Source organism: Astatotilapia calliptera, chromosome 15 (assembly GCF_900246225.1).
Source record: "Astatotilapia calliptera chromosome 15, fAstCal1.2, whole genome shotgun sequence".
NCBI classification, from domain to species: Eukaryota; Metazoa; Chordata; class Actinopteri; order Cichliformes; family Cichlidae; genus Astatotilapia; species Astatotilapia calliptera.
In genome coordinates this window covers 17,071,766-17,095,811 of record NC_039316.1, presented here as the reverse complement: position 1 = coordinate 17,095,811, position 24,046 = coordinate 17,071,766, and the positions used below count along the sequence as shown (strand labels likewise).

General features: G+C 42.2%; 1 protein-coding gene across 2 annotated transcripts in view; it reads right to left on the bottom strand.

Moving 5' to 3' along the window:
* LOC113037346 (exostosin-1) overlaps positions 1-24,046 on the bottom strand; it is a 346,739-nt gene that overhangs the window by 11,237 nt on the left and 311,456 nt on the right. For both annotated transcript variants that reach the window (XM_026194326.1, XM_026194325.1), the window contains one exon: positions 5,938-6,027. In XM_026194326.1, the coding sequence (XP_026050111.1) occupies positions 5,938-6,027 (90 nt within the window). The remainder of the gene's footprint in view (positions 1-5,937; positions 6,028-24,046) is intronic.

The window sequence follows — 24,046 nt, the reverse complement described above, 5'->3', positions numbered from 1 at the left end:
TGGTCACGGCTATGTTTCAGGTTATTGTAAACTTCCAAGATGTTAATGCAAGATAATGTAACAAACTTTGAACTGACGGAAACACAACACACAAGTGTGTGTGTGTGTGTGTGTGTGTGTGTGTGTGTGTGTGTGTGTGTGTGTGTGTGTGTGTGTGTGTGTAATTCATACTGATGGATTCTACAAAGCCAAAATTGATCTGAAAAGTCGAGGGTCAATCCAGCAATAGATCTGCTACAAATCTCTCCTGACATTTGGGTTTAACATGTCCAGTCTTATAAGATGAAAAGGTGTTGCATCAGATTTTAGAGCCCCTATCTCCCCTCAGTGTTTTCAATGCTTTGGTTGTTGAAAAGTTGTGTCTGGTTTTATTTATTTATTTTCCTCTCCATGACGCAATGCCGCTGCAGTGCTTTCACTGTCAACCTCCACCTGTCTTCAGGATGATAAAACTCAGGAAAATGTGTCGTAAACTGATCTTGTATCCAGCAGGTTTGGAGTGCTGTGGCATTGATGAAGTTTTACCAGCAGTCTCAGTGTGATCCAAGATAGCCAGCTGGGTTTTAAGGTCTGCATTTTGGGGCTAAAGGGAGCTATAGCAGTTTTGTATTTTGCAGCATTTTAAGACTATAGCCATTCTCACCAAGTAGTCTCAGTGCTGTGAGGTTATGTCTCATCTTTGCGACTCCAAAAGTATCTTTCATTGATTGCTTAAAGGTTCTTCTATAGATTGCAAAGGTTAAGCATTTGGCGTTCAGTGCTGCATGCCAGCACTACAGTCTATTATAGCTTCTACATACAAACATCAGCTGAATCTCCAAACAGTTAAATTAAATTAAAGTTAAATTATTAAATATGCAGCTCCAATATCAAGACATATTCTCTTCAAGGTAAAGGTTTATAATTTACATGTGTATGCGGAGCACACCAGGCTTCCTTGGTTCAAAGGGAAGTTAGGGTAGACTGAATTTGTGCTCCAGATTTTTTTTCAGCAAATGTCCAAATGGTAAATGTTAGGGCCCCAGTCACAGAAGCCTAGAGACCAACTGGTGACAATTTGGCCACGGTTCACCCCAAACCAGTTACAAGCGTTGAGTGGCTGGATGTTGCTTGTTGTCCCTATGTGAAATATACTGTATTTCAGTATTGCACCAAAAACCACATTGTGATGCCTTTGGTCGTGAGCAGATTGCCTCTTTGTGACCAGTTTCACTCATGAACCTCCAACTTCATCAACCAGTAGGGGACTACACGTTTTTCCCTAGTGACCAGAAGTTGGCAGGGGGCTGCAGACTGGTCTCTAGGCCTGTGTGACTGAGGCTTTGAAGTAATTTGGAAGATGCATGAGAAAAGCCAAAGGAGGACATAGGGATCGATAGAGGGGTTAAAAAAATGTTTTTTGAATTAATATGATCCAAGAATATGTTGTCTTATTTTATCAAAACTGTTTCAAAAACTTACTACAAAGCACTTAATTTAAAGGACCCTTTTATGTACTTTAGAGAACCATGCACACAGAAGGAAACTAACAGTGAGACCAGAGACCACAGAGTGTCAGTGAAAATGCAGGGATTTGAAGTGATGAAGAATTCAAATTTAAACTAATATTGGGTTTCCTTGCTTGCTGTTCTGGATTAGAGACACACCAGGTTTTAGATGCCTCTAAATTGGCTTCATTTTTCTTGAACACCACATGCATCTTTTATAAAGTGTTTTAGACACAAGATTTAAACCACTCACAGGTGAAGTAAATAACACTCATTATCTTGGCATAACCCATGTTCAGCTGGTTTGCTGTGTTCATATAGACCTTTGACACAACTAAGCAGTGATGGAGACCATGAAAGACATTCAAAAATCACTTGAAGGTGGAAGAATTCAGATTTTGATTGGCAGGATTTCCCACACTGTCAGTCCAATATCGAGCATGCTGAAGCCGGGGGCCTCAAAGTGACACTTTCAACTCATCCAATCAATCAATAGGTAAGAAATATGAACTTAATGGGAGAAAATACCCTAAATGAAATGAGATAGCGTCAATGAGCAAAAGAAAGCCATAGAGGTCAATCATTATCTTTTCTATGAATTCATGATTTGTTTAAGTGTGTACTGAAAACCTTGAATACTAATGAAAATAATAAGTGCTCTGAAACATGTTCAAACCCGGAGACAACCTTTAAATGAAATGAGGATCAAGATTCTGCCACTGCTGTTGTAACACAATTTCCATATCTATCATATAGAAAATGTCTTCCAAAGGGCATAATTCAGCAGCATGCTTGGCTGCCCAATGAGAGACAAAAGCTTTGTCAGGTCGTATCCCCTTCTCTAATCTCTCTTCATGGAATAATCATACATTTAATGAGCTGAAACAATGTAATTATGAAATTGGCACAGCCATTCTTCTGCCGAGGTATTGTAATATGAAAAGTCCTATTAAAAGTGTAATGTTCTCTCTTGCACATTTTTAGTGAATTGACATATTCCATCTCCTTTCAATAAAGCCTCTCACCATGTTAAAAGGGCAATTAGAGCTATAGGTTAGTAAGCACAGCAAAGATTCACTTCACTTCCTCTCTTATTCACTAGTTCTCTCCCTGACATTTTCTCCCTCCTCTCGTTTCATAAAACAAGCCGTGTGCTCATAAAAGTTTAGTTGTAGAAACTTGCTCATATTGCTGTGCCTGAAATTGTGGTGCTATAAAGTGTAATTGCGATCCCGTTTGCGTAGAAAAGGTGAACATTGACTTGCTCCGATCAATAAAACATCTTAGAGTTTAAAGATATATTCGATCTCTAGGGCTCATTGGGCCTCACAATCTATTATGGATTGCATCTTTCATTCGCTGAAGATCTGCAGAGAAAGAAACAAGGCAGCTACTTGTAATGGCTCTTAAAGCAGGAGCACTAATTTAGCATCACAGATGAGCTGCTGGTGACCGTATTGCTGCCGTGAAGGTAAGGAAACTTTGTGACTTGGGTCATACTTGTCTGTATTTGTCTATCTGGACATTCATGCAAATGACTGTATGTTTGATAACATTATAGTTCATATGATTTCAGAAAACTTTCAACAGCTTTTACTTGTAAATAATGTTTTTCAATTGAAATGTATAGAATTCTTTAATAGAAAATGTACTATGAAGGCTGTTTTCTTAAAAAAGCTTTCTACACACATTTCCTCTCTCTATTACACATTCCTTATACTGTACAGGGGATTGTTCATGTATCACCTCTAGATTTATACTACGGATGAAGTTAATACAAATATTTAAATAGCCATTAAATTATTATTATTTTTTTTAGTTTTAAAGTCTACCACTAGAAGGCTGCAGTACTGCAATTAAGGCTGTTAGTCAGCCTCCAAAAATATATATAATATAAAAAATAAATATAAATGGCTACAGCCTTCAACAATTCAGAAAACTACACAGAAATCAAATTCGGGGTAAACTTTACCAGGTAAAGTTAGCATGGAACAAATCTACCACAACTGTGCATAATGTTTTTATTTTTGAATGGTTTAAAGTGAATTTTGCCTCCAAGTGTCACAAGTATCTAGACGGTTCTAGCCCTAAAAAAATGACAATAAAATATGTTGACAGTATTTTCTGATTTGTAGTACTATGCAAATCTTTTTTTCCTTCCTGTTTTTATTTTAAAGTAATTAAACCAATATCAGAGGAATGTTTTTTTTTTGTTTGTTTGTTTGTTTGTTTCTTAAGCCACAAAATCTAAACGTTTTTGAAAGTAAAGCCCACAATGCAGTGCTATCCGTCATGGTCGTGAGAACCAACATCAAAAGAGCTTTGAATGCCCTTCAAGTCTCGAGAACTGTGTGCCTCTGCAATGTTCATATTTCAGTGGTTTTGCTAAGCCCCACTTGGCTCACTAACTCTGCTACAATATTTTAAAAAGGTGGATTATCAACATTATTTCCTCCCTTGACAGAGCTTCAAACAATTCTCTGGTTTCTAATTTGTTCTAAAACAGTACAAAAGTGTTCCTCATCCTTGTTTTTAAGTAACAAGTGAGACTTTAATCAAAGAACTTTTTCCCCTTTCTAGCCTGTATTTTCTTTCACATTTTAACACTGCTCACATTATTCCTTATCACATTATTCCTTTCTCTCACCTTTTCACTGGGTTAATTTCAATTACAAGAATACAAATTGAACGAGTTCCACAGTAATTTAGTAAAGGCAGGATCTCAGTTTGTGGCGTCTGTAATCAGAACTCTTTGCTATCCGATTCTGCTGCCATGTTAGACTTCCTACTCGTCTCGCTTAGTTTTTAATCATCCTTTAAAGGCAAAACACATTTTCCACCTTAAGTTCAGTGGCCATGGTGCTGTTTTGTAGAGTGAGGCGTTTCATTTATAATGAATAGCATTCATGACTCTTCGAGAACAGACTGTTTCATTTCAAAGAGGACCAATAATGTGTTAAGAAATCGTCACCTTTTACCACTGACTGCCATAAAACCATGCAGATCACATCAAGCTGTAAAAAAACATTTTTATACACAATTATAGTATTCAAGTATTCATTTCTATCAAAGTTGAGTAAATTGTAGGGATGAACACAATTTGTGTAAATCTCTGCTTTTGCCAACTTGCTCAGCAGCTTTTAAAATGTTTCACAAAGGCGGTTTATTAAATTTGGGAAAGTCTGCATATTAGGAGCCCCAGGCAAGGTTACTTGAGTTTGCATTACTTTTACCAAAGCCACTGATTAATCCTCATTGTCAAACTATTTTCTACAGTGGCCCTGAGAGCTAAATGAACTGCAACTTGAAGTGAGCTGTAAACCAAAAGTAGAAACACGCTGAAACAAACAGGATCTACATTTCCCCGTGGTGTCAAATAATAAAGCTTTTTTCTGAATTATCTTGCTTTTAAAATTTGCAGATGTCTTCTCAAGCTGCAGCAAGTGCAGCTGTCAGGTCAACTGTACTTTGTTTTTGTAAACTATATTGACACTGGGACACCTACACATTTCACCTACAGGAGCTGTACGGCCATGGAAAGTCTTGCCAAGCTACACCATTTTTGGGCTGGAGTTAAAGCCAGAGGAGATTTGAAACTCTGCAGTTATTGAGTCAGCAAAGCTCTGGTGACTTTTATGCACTATGCACCTCAGCACTCGCAACCCCGCTCTTTAACTTTACATGCTCTGAGATGCTGTGGTTCCTAAACACTTCAACTTTTCAATAATACAACTTACAGCTGATTGTAGAATAACATAACCTGACTTCTTGCAAAGATTGCATTCTATTGCAGTACCACACCTTCACTAATGTTTGCAAAAAGCAGACTGCAAGAGCTTGAATTTATATACCTGTGGTAATGGAAAGTATAAACACCTGAATTCCAAGGTAAAGAAATAGCTAAATAATTTTGTCCACATAGTGTAACTTGAAAAGTGAATAATAGAAGATATACAATAAATCTGACAGCTCTATATTCTTCACCATGATTGTCAGCTAATCATTGAAACTGTGACATTTTTCTTATTAGCCAAAGATTAAGGTTTAGATTTTTTAGTTTTTAATGTTTTCACATTTTTAAAATGCTAAATGAGTGAATGCTAGCTTAAGTCAGTTCAGTGAAATAATTTTGTAAAAGCAGACATTGTAACTGCTTTAATTACCTCCGTCTCAAATCAAAGACCAGTTTTCACTAAATATCTTTGAAAGTCATTGTTTAGGCTGAGAGTAAGAAAAAGGAATAGTTCTTCCATGTGTTTTTGCACAGCTATATTGAAGTGGCTTCTTTACTAACTTGGGATCTGAGGCTGATATCAGTGTTTGGTAACAATGTGCCTTGGGAGCATCGCTGTCTCACCTCATTTTGTTGATAAAGCACCAGTGTCTCAGTTCACCTGTATGTAAAACTTCCGTGTAGTCTCAGTTGGTTGATCAACTATCGTTAACTCACCTCATTGGTTGAGAGAACAGAGTCTTCATCCAGACTGAGGACTGCGTCGGTGATGATGGCGTCATGGGGGAAAAAACGACTGCTCATCGTCTACAGGCAGAGAGAGAGGAAGTAGTTTGCACTACTGTTAACTGACAAACTTTAAGGAGTCTGAGCTTTTTTAGGGATCAAAGAAACCTATAATACACATTATGTATTTTAAAGGTATAGAGTTGGTATAGCAATATAAAGAAATCTATAAAAAATAAAGGAAAAATAGTTTCACCACCCCAACCCCCAACTGTGTGTTTTATCATTCACTGTGCTCACTTAATAGGTTTTGTTTGAGTTCTGATCAATTCAGTGCCTAACAGAAAGCATGCAACAGGCCCTGATCCATTAGCCCAAAGATCGCTGCTGCTGATGTTATTGACTCATAATTAACGTGTGAATTATTTAACTGTTTGTGAGGAAAAGTAACAAGGGCATAAGTAATTGGTGAAAAATAGGTTCAGTTGAGGTTTCAAACAACCTGCTCCCGGGCTCAGCACTCAGGATCTTTCAAAATCAGTTATCTTAAATGTGAGTGGGTAGCAAAGAACGAACAAGTCAGTATGATGAACCCCAGACAAAGCATGTAATTTATACATTCACCGGCCACTTCATTAGTTGCACTTCTTTAACAGTCACAACTCATTTATGCATGTAAGCATGGTCCAAAAAAATCAAAATGAGCAACAGAATGATGAATTACTCATATGTGGCATGGTTGCTGGTGCCAGACAGGCTGATCTTAATACTTCAGGCAGTGCTGAAAATGTCCCTACGGTGATTTAGCACACAAACATCTCTAGGGTTTACAGAGAAGGGTCTGAAAAACAAAAATATCAACTGAGTGGCAGTTCTCTGGGTGAAACTGCCTTGTTGATCTCAGAGGTCACTACAAGGTCATTACAACCAATTTATGCAGAAGAGCATCTCTGATCACATGGCACCCCTAAACTTGAAGCAGATGGGCTACGAAAAGCAGAAGATCACAGGTTTGATGGTGAAGGTGTAATTGTGAGGGATATATTTTCTTGCCACACTTTGGGCACCTTACTGCCACTTGGGATGTCATCCAATGGAGGATTAAGATTATGTTTTAGCTGCAAATAAATCTGTAGCAACGGTTATGATCTCAAAATGGTCCAAAATCACTATAAGGAATGTTTCCAGCACTTAGTTGAATATATGCCATGAAGAAGGCACAAAGTGGCTGTTTGAGTGTATACAATATTCTCAACAAAAATAGTTAAATCCATAATATTAGCTCTGTAGCAACATATAGCGAGAAAATATATTTTTGCTTCATCTTTAACTCACCCAGAAAGATTATCTTTTCGACTGGAATTATCTAAAATGTGGTTGTGTAAAATTTGCAATCCTTACAGCTTCCTTTCAATTATTTCAAGATTTTATGTCACTGAAATGAAGTGTCATGCCACAGTGGTGATGTTTTACATGGATTCATGACCTAAAAAAGAAAAGTAAATTAAATTTACACCCCCAGGGGTAACATTAAGAGGCTTATTTTGTCAAGTAAGACCACAAATCTCCACAAGCTTAATGTCTACTTCCATTTCAGCCTAATGATCTGACGGATGCTGAGATGAAATTTATTAGGAAATTAAGCGTAACATCAAATGAATTTCAACACAAATCCCCGACATTCTTTCAAGTATTTGAGAATGCCACATCAAATTCTGCATTAAATCACTGCTTAAAGAAAGAACTCCTGGCAGAAAATGTGTTTTTCTTTGGATGGTTGCCCTATAATCAGGAGACATGTACCTTATTCAGTCAGGACAGTGTTCGCATTAGCCAACAGCTTCTCAATTTCCTCAGGAAAAGCCACATGGCAGTGAAACAAGTTGCTAAATTAACCACAAAAGCATGCCTGACAATCTGCTGCATTTTCCAGACTTAGTGGTGGGAATGTATTAAATCAAAGTTGCATGCACACATTTGCATAGTCAATGTGCATATAAATAGGCATGACAGTCTAATCTTGCATACAGTCTTTACATTTTTTCTTCACTACATTTCCAGCATCTGAAGGACATCATTTTCAAAATTTATTGCTTATTTTATCATCATCTTTCTTCTTTCTTCTTTCACTAAATTAAAAATATATTTCTTACACACACACACACACACACACACACACACACACACACACGCACATATTATGAATCGTCCTGGAAATCAACATTAACATATGCCAAAGCAAATTCATACAATTATGGTTGCAGATTCAGTAAGAAATTTGTCTCCTCCTGAAGTCAATATGGATTAAAAGTCAGAGAAAATATCACATCTGCATGTTTTATGGCAACTTAGGAAATACAATCTGCTTTCATTAATAAGGGCTGCAGTTGAAATCATTTTATCAAAACTTTTGCTCCTTTGTCCTGTGTAATTGGTCAGAATTGTGGTCCAACTATACTTGATTTTTCTTTTTTAAGTTTTTCACTCTTTTCAGTTTTAGATCTAAACTGTAATAAGTCAAGGACTATGGGACTGATTAACTTGCCACAATTTCATTGCAATCTATCCATTCACTGTTACATGTTTCCATCTCTACATGGAATTTAATTTGTCCACTACTTTAGTTTATGGCCAAATACAGTACACAAAAAAAGCGAATTTTAGTACTTCTGCATTTGTGCAAATTACCAGTTTGCTAACAGACTATACTGATATGGTGAACATGTCGAATGTACATGCCATATCAATGTTAGCATATGGGTGATAGCATTTTAGCACTAAGCAGCATGACTGTAATCTCTTGAAGCCTCAGTCAGTCATGTACTGTGTGCAGGCAGGCAGGAATGGTGGCCCCAAAGTGTAGACTCCAGCAGGCAAACGTGAACTCAAAACTCAGCTTTATTTCCTGGATGGCAAAAAGAACAGAAAGCTAACTAAACTGGAAATATAAACCAAGCAAAAACAGGCTGATAGGCAGAACACACAGCATGGAATACTGGAGACCACAACACAGACAAAGGAAAACACAGGGCTTAAATACACAGAGGGAGCAATCAGGGAATGGGAGACAGGAGGGAAACACACCTGGGACAAATCAGGCCTAATGAGACAAGGGAACCAAAACCAGACACATTAACATAAGACACGGACCTTCAAAGTAAAACAGGAAACACGGACTGAACTTCCAGACACAGACTCACAAGCAGACACTGCACCATAGGGAACACAGAGATGTAGGACCAGGGCATACACAGAGACACACACTGGACACAGAACAGAGGGAGTATGGAAACCATAAGAACTACAAAATCACAAACTAAGAACAACTGGAGAAATAGAAATGCAAAACAGAAACCAAAACCCTCACAGTCATAAACCAAGATGAGAACACAAATAAAAGTACAAAACTGAAAACACTGGGTCAATGACCCAGGTACCCTAACACAGTCAGACAAGCCTGGAAACTAGTTATGACCGCCTGTCTATGTTGGTCACTAGAAAAATGGGCTGGTAACTGGTTGCTGGAGGTTGCTTGCTGGGTGAAATAATTCGTAAAGGGCTCCACCACCACCTATGTGATTGTTACAACTTAAATAAGTGTGACACAAAGCAGAAATGGAGAATGTTCACCTTCAAAGTAAAGGTTGTGCCTTATTGTTGCAACCACCACATTTCAAAAAGGAAAGCTTCTACTTTCACTTTTACACTTTTCACAGTTTTACTACAGCTTGGATAGTAGTTTGTGAGAGTTTGAAGCCAAGCTGGTGTCTTCCAAACAAAGTACTGGTGACCAATACAGCCTGCTAGCGACCTGCGCAATCTCAACGACATTTGTGTTGCAGCATCATATGTCTCTTTGTAGCCAATTTCAGCTAGTCCCACTAAAAAGCTACAGCAACCATTAGCCAGCTACAATTTTTCACTAGTAACTGGTGATTGCCATAGAATGACTGGGGCCTAAAACATGATTTAGAAAGATTAACACAGTAAATCTACTTTTTACATCTTAGCATTCACTGTATTTTACCATAGTTTTGTGTATAGTGCCCTCTATGCATCTATATAAAGACTTTATAAAAGTTTCTTTGGGCTGAAAATTGTCCAACTTAAGCTCAACTTAAACTTGCTTAAAACACAAAACAGTACCCTTCAGCAGTAGACATCGGTATTGGCACTAGCCCTCAAAACCTCTTACTGGCTAAAATTTACCACCCTTCCATCACACAACCATGCTTCCCTGTGGCTAGTGTCAATGCTTTTCTGCCTCTAGACAGAGATTAGATCCCACTTAAATCTCGGGCAGTTCAGTGGTCTGAACTTTATCTTTGTTGCTCTCGTTCCACTCATTTCCTCTCTTTATGTTTGCCATGACTTCTGTTACTTAAAGGATAGTCTTTGGAGATGTCTTTTCTGATTCTATGCCATTGATATATCAAGAAGTTTCTAAGTTAAAGTTAAAGGTCAAAGACCATGTGGGTATCTGAAAGATGATCATAACCTATCAACAGCCATTTTCTCTCATGATGAATAGTTTACTTGAAAAACAATAGTTATATTTGTAGTTTAAGAAGAGTTATACTATTGGTAATGAAGACTTTAATAAATCCCTCATCCCCATATCCAAACAATATTTCTGGTTATTTGCAATTTCGAACTGCAATAATATGCTAACAATGACTGTTTTTTTTACAATGTCATTACAATAATTTAAACAATAGGACTCAAAAGTACAAAGCTTTTCAAGGTTGTCAATAGTCAAGGTCAATAGTGTGTGAATGGGTGAATGACTGGATGTGTAAAGCGCTTTGGGGTCCTTAGGGACTAGTAAAGCGCTATATAAATACAGGCCATTTACCATATATATGTCAGGGTTCCTGGGTCGGTGACCCAGTGTTTTCAGTTCACACTCACTGTTTATCTACTGCCTGTTCCACTTCCTGTTTTATTGTGTTAGCCTTGGTCTGTGTGTATTATGTTCAATCCTCTTCCCATTATCATTAGTTCATTATGTTCAGCTGTGTACTCACCGGTCCCTCATTATCATCATTATCACCAGTCTGTGTATTTAAGCCCTCTGTTCTACCCATTCAGTGTCGGGTCATTGATGATGTTGTTTCTGTCGTGTGTTCCGTCCAGTCAGTCAGTCTACCAGTCCGCTAAGTCCAGCCAGCCAGCCATCCATCCTATCATCTGTTGTCTACATATTCAATAAACCTCGTTCTGCACCACGAGTCCTGCATGTGGGTCATCCCTTCCTCGCCTCCGCACATGAGCCCTGACAGAATGACCCGACCCGTGCCAAGAAGACACGCTTTTGACCCAGCGGACTCGGACCTCTACGAGCGGCAGGAGGTAGCGCTCTCCTTGTGGGCTGAAAAACTCAAGGAGAGACAGCGGCTCTTCGCGGAGCGAGAGCACGTCTTCGAGGGCACTCGCTTGGCTCTGGGCGGGCTTCGGAGACGCCGCGTTCCCCCACCTGCTGCCTCACCTGCACCGGAGCATCTGCCGCGGAGAGTGGACGTTTCACGCCGCGCTTCGGCCGCTCCCTCTCTCGCCACTCCGCTCCACGCTCACACATCACCTGCCTCATTCACCGGACCTTCAACCTCGTCACGGCACAGCGGCTCCGTCTTCCACCTCGGCTCAACAGAGGCTCCCGTGCCAGAGGCTCGGACGTGTACCCCGCCCGCTTCCTCCTCCCGGAGAAATCGGCGCACACGCCGCCATAAAACGGACCACTTTCAGCCACTCCCGATGGTGAGCTCCAGTGACTGTTTTTCGCACTCACCATCTGATTATTCACTCAAAACGCACAATAACCCCATCTCTGATTCGTGGGATGTTTCCCTCCTGGAAGATTCTGTGGACTGGGAAGATTTGTTCTGCTCTGCTCTCCCAGACTGTAAATAGTGGTGGCAGGAAAACCAAAACAATCCCCAATAAACCTGCTAACATCACACACCCAGTCATTATCTCCACTCCCGTCAGTCAGTCTACCCCCACACCAGTGCCAGCTCCCAGGAGGAGGGCAGCTGCGACCCAGTCTACCGCCACACCCGCTTCGGTTTCTCGAGTGGGGGTGACTGGTGTCCAGCCACCTCCCGTGCCTGTCCCAGCACCTAGGCTGAGGACGGCCAGGATCCAGCCTGACCCCCCTAGAGACTCAGCTGAGGCTCTCCAGCCAGTGCCCTCACGCTCTGGAGGCACGGAAGAGCTAATCAGTCCACCACTTCATCCACCTCCTGACCCAGCCTTTCACGCACTAGCTTTATCCCTGGTTAGGCTGGCTGAAGTGTCCCCTGCTCAGGCACCGGCCTTACTAGCTCAGGCTGTAGCTTTATCTCCCTCATTAGCTCAGTCTGTAGCCCAGCCATTAGCCACACCAACCTCAGCTCCGTCGTCAGCCTCACCTGCTGTTCAGCTTCCAGCCCCGTCAGTTCACTCACCTGCTCTCCAGTCCGCTCCTGTCCAGTCACCCGTAGCTCAGTCGCCTCCTGTCCAGTCACCCGTAGCCCAGTCGCCTCCTGTCCAGTCACCCGTAGCCCAGTCGCCTCCTGTCCAGTCACCAGTAGCCCAGTCGCCTCCTGTCCAGTCACCAGTAGCCCAGTCGCCCGTCCACCAACCTGTTCAGTACCCAGAGCCTGCTGTGAGCTACCCTGCTGCCCAGCCAGGGGTTTCCGCACCCGCTGGCCCGGCCGCTCCTCAGCCAGGGGTTTCCGCGCCCGCTGGCCCGGCCGCTCCTCAGCCAGGGGTTTCCGCACCCGCTGGCCCTGTCCTGTGTGTGCCAGGGGCTCCAGTGCCCACTGGTTCTGAGACCGTTTTCGCTGGAGGGCCCGAGGAGCCCGTCCGGCAACCTTCCTCGTCAGCTGGGGGTTCAGGAGAACCGCACCAGCCTCATGCCTCGTCAGCTGGAGGGCCCGAGGAGCCCGTCCGGCAACCTTCCTCGTCAGCTGGGGGTTCAGGAGAACCGCACCAGCCTCATGCCTCGTCAGCTGGAGGGCCCGAGGAGCCCGTCCGGCAACCTTCCTCGTCAGCTGGGGGTTCAGGAGAACCGCACCAGCCTCATGCCTCGTCGGCTGGAGGGCCCGAGGAGCCCGTCCGGCAACCTTCCTCGTCAGCTGGGGGTTCAGGAGAACCGCACCAGCCTCATGCCTCGTCGGCTGGAGGGCCCGAGGAACCCGTCCGGCAACCTTCTTCGTCAACTGGGGGTTCAGGGGAACCGCACCAGCCTCATGCCTCGCTGTCACCTAGCTCTGTTTCTGCCTCGCCTGGCCCGGCCTCAGACCCTGCCTCTGCCTCGCCTGGCCCGGCCTCAGACCCTGCCTCTGCCTCGCCTGGCCCGGCCTCAGACCCTGCCTCTGCCTCGCCTGGCCCGGCCTCAGACCCTGCCTCTGCCCTCGTCTGGCCCGGCCTCGGAGCCTTCGTCCTCGTCTGGCCCGGCCTCGGAGCCGTCGTCCTCGTCTGGCCCGGCCTCGGAGCCTTCGTCCTCGTCTGGCCCGGCCCGGCCTCGGAGCCTTCGTCCTCGTCTGGCCCGGCCTCGACTTTGGCTTTTATTTCGCCTGCTGCAGCTCCGGCCTGTGCTTCGCCTGATCCTGCCTCGTCTGGTCCTGTGCCCACCGGGCCATGGCCAGCACGCCTAAACCTGGAGAGCCGTCGCTGCCTTCCGCGCGGCCGGCCCCCTGAACTGCTCCGTCTCCTCCGCCGCCGCCGCTGCCTTCCGCGCGGCCAGCCCCCGGACCGCCTTCGCCTGAGTGGCCGCCGTTGCCTTCCGCACGGCCGGCCCCCGGACCGCCTTCGCCTGAGTGGCCGCCGTTGCCTTCTGCACGGCCGGCCTCCGGACCGCCTTCGCCTGAGTGGCCGCCGCTGCCTTCTGCGCGGCCGGCCTCCGGACCGCCTTCGCCTGAGTGGCCGCCGTTGCCTTCCGCACTGCCGGCCTCCCGAACTGTGTCCACGTCACCGCCGTTGCCTTCCGCACGGCCGGCCTCCGGACCGCCTTCGCCTTCGCCTGACTGGCCGCCGTTGCCTTCCGCACTGCCGGCCTCCCGAACTGTGTCCACGTCACCGCCGTTGCCTTCCGCACGGTCGGTTTGCCGGAACAGTCTCGCCTCGGGCCACGTGGCCGCCCACCCGAACTGTCTCTGTGTGGCCTCCGTCCCTCCGTCCTGGGCCCCCTCCGCCCGCCCTGTTCTGGTTCTTTTTCGTTTGGCCGTCGGGTGCCGGCCTTTGAAGGGGGGGGTCCTGTCAGGGTTCCTGGGTCGGTGACCCAGTGTTTTCAGTTCACACTCACTGTTTATCTACTGCCTGTTCCACTTCCTGTTTTATTGTGTTAGCCTTGGTCTGTGTGTATTATGTTCAATCCTCTTCCCATTATCATTAGTTCATTATGTTCAGCTGTGTACTCACCGGTCCCTCATTATCATCATTATCACCAGTCTGTGTATTTAAGCCCTCTGTTCTACCCATTCAGTGTCGGGTCATTGATGATGTTGTTTCTGTCGTGTGTTCCGTCCAGTCAGTCAGTTAGCCAGCCAGTCTACCAGTCCGCTAAGTCCAGCCAGCCAGCCAGCCATCCATCCATCCTATCATCTGTTGTCTACATATTCAATAAACCTCGTTCTGCACCACGAGTCCTGCATGTGGGTCATCCCTTCCTCGCCTCCGCACACGAGCCCTGACAATATAATAAAGTCAAAGTCAAAGTCAGCTGAGTATTGTGCAGTAAAAAAGGGGAAAAAACAGCCATGTGTTAGTCATGTGTTTGCGCTGACACTGACATAAATGGGGTTAAAAAGCCACTAAACTATAATTTAAATGAAAGAGAAATGTAATTACTTCTGTAATTAATTACCTCTGCCTGTAGTGATAAAGCCAAAGAAAAAAAGGCCCCAACAACAGGCCTTAACAGAAGCCATTTTGACATGGCATTGCAGGGCAAAATTAATAACATCAATTATGGCCCTGTTCCATTTACATGGGCCAAGATGTGACACACTTAATAGAATGTGCCCATAATTAATTTAAACAATTATGCCTGTGTTTACCCTGCTATGACAATCAAAAAAGGCTCACAGTTTCCTACTTCTCAGCATACCGTTGTTGTAATTTGATGACTCTCAACTTTACGATTCTTATGGAAAACGAGTTGAGTCACGTTGAGTCGACCCGAGTAGGTACTAATTCAGTTCCCTCTTACCACTATCATAAACCTTTGGAAACTCCTCATAATAAACCCACAACAACAGTAGAAAATGAAGTTGGGAGTTTTTGTTGAACTGATAGAGACCAAAAGTATCGTGACCTCTGTACAATGACAGCACTTGTTCTTTTGGCTCTATGATAAGACAGATGTCTTGTTTTCTGGAGATTTGATGTAGTAGAAGATTTATAAAACTATGCTACATTACACCTTCATTATAGGAACATGCCTGCTGTCACATGTGTATTCACCAACTCTCTGATATCAAGTGATATTCCAAAATAAATATAGCTATATTTATATTGTCATTATTTTTGCACACGCTGGTCTGATAAATCCTGGAACACCACCCACACTGGGAAAAAAATCCTCAGTAATGGCTCAGGGACAAAGAGCACAGGGCATTTACCTGGCCTTCATAACCTCCAGGTACCAAACCCGCTTGAGCAGAAGCTGTAGATGAAGCCCAATCCATGGTGGCGTCACCTCACAACAGGACTCAAAGGACCCAATATTCTAGTCCCAGACTGCACCAGAGGATGAGAGCATGTGTCCATGCCTCACAATAAATACTTTTTGTGCAGTTTTTGATCACTTTGAACACTTCTATTTTATGCTCCTTCGCTGTAATTTAAATGCACAACTAAGAAATGAGGACCGATTTTCAAGATGAACTTATAAACATAAAATTCATTGCTTGAAGGCAGGAGAGGTGATATTAAGAGTACATCGATAAAGCTGTAGTCAACATATAACCAGCAGCAGAGGGGAGTATATTGACCACTTCTTTGATCATATTGATTTGTCTGTCATAAATGCTTATCAAGGAGGTCTAATGACGAGGAGCCACTTGTTTCTGATCAACCAGTAATTTTCTCTTTAAGCATATTGCAGTGCTTAACTAGTTGGTGAGTAAACAAAACAAAGACAATAATTTGCAGAAACTACTTAAAGAACTACTTTTCCTAAGTCATCTGACCTTAATCCCATTGATCATTTATGAGCGACACTTGGACACTAAGAGAGCAGAGAATTTCTGATGTCACATGTTGTCACAAGTCAACATGGCCTACCGTACAGCACATAATTGTGGAATTCATGCAGTGAAAATCAACTGAATTATAATCAAACCCAAAATGAAAGCATGACTGTCAATAGTGGTCTCTGACCTTTGGACGCCATGTTAACATATAGCAATAACATTTCCTACAAACTGCTGTCATGGAAGCAAATTTGGATGCACACTGTACTGCCAAAAGTATTTAATCGTCTGCCTTCACATTCTTATGAACTTAAGTAACATCCCATTCTTAGTCCATATGGTTTAATATGATGTTGCTTCACCATTTGCAGATATAAGAGTTTCAATTATTCTTTGCTTTCCACAATGTGGTTTTGTTCACCCCACCCCCTTACTTTAGTGTTACCAGTAACACGTTTTTAGTTTTAACAGCTCTTAAATTAACATAACAAACATTTTTCATCACCAAATTCAGTTAAGTGGGTCGTTCAGTGGGTCTTTCATTTATTTGCTCATTCAGTGGGCCAAACAGGGTGGAGGTGGATTCAGAATCAGAATCAGAATCAGAAAGGGTTTTATTGCCAAATGTTGAGCGGGTTTACAACAGTAGGAAATTGCTGCGGTGCTTCAGTGCAAACATACTGTTATAAATACTGTTATTATTCCCACTCATTTCCTATGGCAGTCACCTTTGACTGGAAACACCACAGAGTTTCTGGTCAAACAAAGTTTATTAAAACACTCAAAATTCAGTGAAAGAGGTGCTCATCACTTTTTTATATATTCAAGTGCATAGTGTGGAGGATGTCATGAGGCCTTGAGGCAATCAGATGTAAAACACCATATTTTAATTTGTAAATCGGTCAGATTTGACCCGAACAAGCAAGGTTGTGTTCATGTGAATTTTTGGTGCAGCACTTTCTTTGCAACCAATCTTACCCAACTACAGCCAGTAACTTCCAGCAAAAACTTGCCAACTGGTCAAGAAATACATATTTTTTCCATAGTAACCATAGTTTCCCAATTGGTTGTTGACCAGTCCCAAATCTATGAGGGTCTACTTAAATTTAATTAAAATGAGCTCATTTAAGTATGAGAACTTCTCAGAAATAATCAAGTAAATTAAAGAGTCGTTTGAATACTTACTGAAAGGTGACTCTGAACGTACTTGAGAAAAAATAACACTGAAGGTAAGCGCAGGACAGAGGTTGAGGATAGAGAGAGAAAGACTGAAGGAGAGAGGGGAAGTAAAAGCTTGTAGATGGAGTGCATCCACTCAGCATTACAGAGTAGATACACTCATAACCAACAGCAAATTACTCTGCTGCTGTGCTCTGCTGAGGCAAATGACAAACTTTCTCTCTCTCTATGTGTGTGTGTGTGTGTATTGTTGCTACAGAGGGAGCAAACACAGCGTGCACTTGGAAGGAAATACTGTGAAGAGCATCTGTCTGGGCTGCATGACAATATACCACATGTCTAATTATAGGACCACACATACACATGGTCGCTGAGATGCGTTTTACTGTCACCAGCGGGAGACATTGTTCTTTCATTTCAAGAGGGAGACGTTTACATGAAAACAAACAGAAGCAATTAGACGACTAAGAGATTGACATAGAGAGAGAAACATGCTGGCATGTATGGAGGCTTCATTTAGTAAGTGAGTATCTGACTTAGTGCATTTTAAGAAGCTCAGTTGGTTAAAGTATTTAAAAAATGTGACATTTTTCTTCTGTTTATTAAATATACCGTAACAACTATGAGTTTTTACAGCATGTATATGTAGATAGAGGCAGAGTACAACCCAGTAATATTGCAAATGAGAACAAATGAAACAAAGTCACACTCTTGGCTTTGCTCTAATATCTAACAATCAAAGCTCACACTGCTTCAAATTTATCATTAAGAGTCTATTTAAACTTGAAATAGCACTGGATTAGAATTTAGTTGACAAAGGAAAAGAGCATTATACATCATTCCCTCCCTCTGCTGCATGATCATAGGACTTCAGGTAGGATTAAATGAAAATATACTCAATATCTGCTTTTAATTAAACCTAGAACTTGGTGTGGAAAACAGATATAATGAGGTTCATTCATGTTTCTCTTTTTTTTTCATTCCAAGGACATTACAGTGGTGTTAATGAGAGAAGGGAGACCTTTTTCACTCTTTCTTTACATATTTTATCCTTCTAATCAAGTGATTAAAGCAGGCTACATATAAAAGACAGACTTAGACTGACATCACCTACCCCGTCTTTAACTGATGACGTAGGAACCCTGCTTCCAGGGGCCTGTTCTTCGTACCTCGCTAAGTAAGTTAGCTGGATTAGATTGTTGACGATTTCGCGTGATCTTGGATCGTTCGGTTCCCCGAAGCTCATCCGGGACTTGCTGTCATAGCAACAGAGCCGTAAGCGTAAACCTGCTCGGGAGCAGGTTTACTTTATGTAAACAGGATTAGATCGCGGCCACGCAGGTATGTCCGCTTCATTTATACGAAAGCAACAGCGATAAATAAATAACATCAATGTAACTGAAGATAATGCAGCACTTGATCCTTTTATTGATGTCACACAGATACATACAGGTCATTTCCTAAAAAAGGGAAATGTACTATTAACATTCTATTACATGTATGTGATTATTACAGATGTAATTCATATTTCAGAGTAGTAATTGTAAATTACTTCGTGTAATCAAGATGAGAGACCACGGCTATAAAAGCCAAGGTGGATTTGGGAAGCCTGTCGCAGCCATGTCCTGTCCGTTTACGCGAGCAACCCATTGCGGAAGGTGCAAGATTGATAAGGAGAGTCCTCAGAATTCAGCGTATATTGCGGGACAGACAGGATCCTTTAGCTCAGCGCGACAGTGTGCTCATTGAGAGATATCGATTTTCCCATGAGGATATTATTTACTTAACCAACTTGTTGACGAGGGGGTGCAGGACCACCACCTGTCTTTTTTTGCTCTGCCCTTTTCTTGGTTGCTGTTATAAACAAACAAACAGATTATTTCAGGGTCTCTTTCCAAGAGACGAAAAGCAATATAAGTGATAAATATTACCATTCTATAGAATATTCTTATATTTCACTTTTACTTGTTCCCATGTTCTAGTGGGTCCTGTTGTGGCTCTAATGTGAAAGAGGATATAATATAACAATATAATATAATGTAATATAATATTGGATAATATAGTGTAATATAATAAATCTACCCTACCGCCTACTGGTGTTGGCCAGAGGGGCCGATGGCGCGATATGGCAGCCTCGCTTCTGTCAGTCTGCCCCAGGGCAGCTGTGGCTACAACCGTAGCTGCCTCCACCAGTGTGTGAATGTGAGAGTGAATGAATAGTGGCATTGTAAAGCGCTTTGGGTGCCTTGAAAAGCGCTATATAAATCCAATATATTATTATTATTATTATTAAATTACTTACGAGTTTAATTTGTCAGCAACTTTCTGCCAGCCCTCTCTCCTTGCTTTTGCAGCCTTTGCAGTTTTCCCTTGCGTTCTGATTAAACTCTGAAACTCCTGAAATCCCTCACTCAGGAGTTCTTGCTCTGCTGCCGAAAAATACCGAGCCGAGCGCGCTCCTTCGACATTTTCGCCGACCAATCAGAGGGTTGCCGATCAATGTTTCTACTATCGATGCGTAGCCCCTTTTACGACACCCAGTGATGTCACATTACTGCGTCCAGCTGTACTAATCGTCAACGGAAGGTGTGTTCGGAGAACCGGATTAGCGAGCTCACGGTTAGCGCGATGGTTTGATCTTGGATGTGTCATTTGATCTTGGATGTAGTGAGCGACGTACGAAGAACGGGCCCCAGGTCCAAACTGCTCTGTGTTTATTAAAGGTGTTGTGTTTTTAACGTTTTAATGCTTTGTATCTTGTTCTGTTAGATCTGAACAAGCCCCTAAAAACAGTCAGTGATCACTGTCGGCCTCTTTCGGTTTTTATTACCACTGTTCATTTTGAAGCTCAGTTTTTAAAACCTTACGTGTAACTACAGCCCAGCCCATGCAGCAGTATATTAATGACTAACCTCATACTGTGGATGGATTATCTCAGTTGTTCTCCTGACTGAAGTTTTGTCCGTTTACAGCATCCTGCCATGAATTTGCATTTGTCCCTAACCGTTGGGAACCCTCACGTTAACTTTTATCAAGTGGAAAAAGGTTAACGTTCACCCTCAAGCTTCACTGTGTTTATGTTATTCTAACATATCTGTGTCGCTAGTGATCACGTAGCAAATCATTATATACCAGCTAGCCAAACTTCAGTAACCCTACAAAAGTCACTGCTGTTTAGTTTTCTGTCTTCGTTTATGTTGGAAGTGATAGCAGAGCTGTACATTTAAAAATTTCAGAAATCTCTCAGTCAGAACATGGTATATTATGATAAACTAGTGAGCTAACTCCCTGCTAACTTCAAACTCCATTAAATTTAATAAATTCTTTTTTCGTGGCTGCCTGGATGTTAAAGTTAATTGTTACACCTGGTAAAGCAGCAATGCTGATCGTTTTATTAAAGATGAAAGACTTTAGACAGTTTGAAACTCTCAGTGATGCCACAGAGTTTGTTTGACTTTGGGACCTGAAGCGGAGTTTGGACCCAACACAGGCAGCTGTAGCCGTCTGCTGAAAGGAGTCAGTGAACTGGAGCTGAGCAGACACTGTGTTTGTGCTGTTGGCACTTTTTGGAGCATTTTAATGACATTGCCTGAAAAATGATATGGGTTGCTGTTTGCTACAGTCTGTTTAACAAGTTTGTGTTTCATTTTTTGTGTTTGAAAATGTAATATTTTGTCAGTCTGTTATTTAGTACTAATTAGCAGGTAGTTGTTTCTGTGTTTTCACCCATATGCCAATGTTGAGGCTTCAAAATGCAGATTCACAAACCAACATTACAATGTCACAGTGGCAATACTCATTTTTTACATGTTTTACAGGGCTATGAGGCTTTAAACAAGGGACTTGTAATTAATATGGACCCAATAAATGTGGCAGGATTTGATTTAACACTATGTCAACCCAGCCTAAAAGCTACAATCTACAATTACATCATTTTGGGTTTGATATTTTTAGATTAAGAGTCCCAGTCTCTGATTACAGTTCAGAACAAAAAGCTTGAAAGCTTGAAAAGAAAGCGACTCGAGTTTTTCTAGGTTTTGAAGATCCATGAGACGTCTTCACATTCTTCAGCTCTTGGGTGGTCCGCTGGGGTTTATTATGTGTGAATATCCCTCAGTTATTCCAGAACTGAAGAAGCACAAACAAAATAAAACAAACAAACAAAACAAACCCACTCTGAAAACATGTGGTGTGCTTTAAAACACAATGCAACCACATGCTTATTTATTTCCAATCAAAACTATAACCTTTTCTTAATTTTAAACAAGTGCTGTGAGTGCCAAAGCAAAATCGATAAAAACGAACAGTGTGTGTGAGGTTGTTTTTCTTCCAGAACAGGAAGAAATGCAATAATTTTATACCAAGCGATATATCTTATCGCTTTCCTGTTGTTCAACAAGGAAATGAGTGAGTTTTTAACACTACCAGATGTGAAGAAACTAGCAGGACATAATCAGGACCAAAGAGACATCCACACATTCCTGTAGAGTGTAAATCAGCAACAGTAACTGAAAACATCTGTGATGTAAATCAGGGTCTTTAAAACCCATCTGACTAAACCAATTCAAAAGTCTGTAATGCATTATTATTAGTAGTAGTATATGTAGTGTGAGAAAGACTGCTTGCTTTAGTGTTAGGAGCAGCAGTCTTATGGTCACTAATAATGGTGATATGTAGTCATTTCATACTCGCTGTAGGGTAGATGGTTGGTGTATTTCAGCTTCACTGAGCCATAATCCTGACCCACTCTTGTATTTATTTTGCTGTTAATATAATAACAATATATAAGACTGAGAACATCTGGCATCCCCAGAGGTATTTTGCTGCATTTACTGAATCATTAATCATGGACCGAGACTCTAAACAGAGCAAAATTCCTCGCTGCAAAACACTAAACACATATTAAAGACTCATTTTTAAAATCAGAGACTATTGTTGCAATGAGAGTGTATTTGGTCTACAGCAACGTTTAAGTAATGCTTCTAAAGTTCTCCAATGATTCCAGCAGAACATTCCATCGTTAACCATACAGGGGTAGAATTATCTTATGATTTGTGGTGATAAAGTTTTTCATTCATTTAAAAGTGAATGATATCTTTTCCAAGAATCTTCATCATCTTAAAGATGTCGAAGAAGCTCCTTTAAGCAATTATTTTGGTGTTCCTCCACCTCCAAAGAAATGTCAGAAGGAGTCCAAACCGCAAAAGAAGCGCATATTCTCAGAAAAGTGGTTGCAGGAGGTGAGCTGGCTTCAAACAAATGATGAACGCACAGAGATCTGGTGCAGAATATGCCGTGAAAATCCCACTCTAGCGGACAAAAGCAGTGCCTTTTATATGTCTGTGAAGGTTCTCAGTCATCCAGGTCATTGCAGTCAAAGGAGCTTGCAAAGAAAAGCGTCTGGACTTCTTTAAGTTGCTTAAAGACGTTTCACCTCTCATCCGAGAAGCTTCTTCAGTTCTACGGACAAGGCGTTCTGGGCATGCGGTACAGTGTAGCGAGGAATGCCCAGACCTCTACATGCATGGCACAACATAGAAGAGCCACCTCCACGGGACAGAACTCAGCAGTCCATCTGCATCTTAAGGATAAAGGACACTCTTTCGAGGATGCCAATGTTCACATTTTGGACAGAGAGGACAGATGGTTTGAAAGAGGAGTGAAAGAAGCCATTTATGTCCACTGTGAGCGACCATCTTTGAACAGAGGCGGGGGTTTACGACACCAACTCTCTGACATCTATAATCCAGTTTTGAGATCCCTCCCCAGATGCCTTAACGCCCACTCACATCCTGGGCCATCTGACCTCAGGAAATCACATGATAAGGTGGGGCCAGGTATCACAATGAGCTCACCTGAAACCCTGGCTGATTGGGACCCACACCCAGTTTCACACCTTGGCTCATGTGATTAGAGGATCATCAGGGGGTCCTTTTGTCCCTCTTTGGGGGGAAACTCCCACTAGGTTTAAATCTGGGACTCCCCACCATTTGACCTTAGAACTGAAGAAGCTTCTCGGATGAGAGGTGAAACGTCTTCAAGCAACTTAAACAAGTCCAGGCGCTTTTCTTTCCAAGCTCCTTTGACAGTGCCTTTTATATGTACGCAAACGCGCATTGAAACTTCTTATCTGGTGCGCGTCTTTTATTTTGACAGCGCATGCGCACCTGCGGACCACTTATGTGCACTCCTGTTTATTAATCATAAAAGATTACTGACAGTTATGCCTCACAGGCCTAGAACCTATTGAACACCCTCCAGCAATCTCCAGTCAATATGAAAATGTGTTCCTCGACTGGCTGGTGGCTGTTGGATGATACTGGTTGTTGCTGGGTAAAAAAAGAGTGGGTGCTAAATTAAAAGCCATCTTGTAACTGCTTTGGCTGCGTTACTTCGAAGAGAAACGGTCTGGGATTGCTTTTTTTTTTACCTCTCACTATCGCTGGGTGAGGAGGTAGCGAGTGCTTGCAGACAGTGTCAGCATCTTCCATGTAATCTGCTTATGACCACAGTCATTGCAAGGAGGTTTCGAGTTCGGCCCCATTAACTTCTTTGCAATGAATTTCACCTAGTGACCGCCAGCAATCTCCAGCCATCACTCAGCAACCACCAGGTGAATATATTTTCCTTAAACTTCATAAAACTGGTATAAAATGTGCAAACTATATAACACAGTGTAAGTTTACAGCATCTAATCCTATAGCTTTATGATATTCTCATTTATGTTATTGTTATTTATTTTT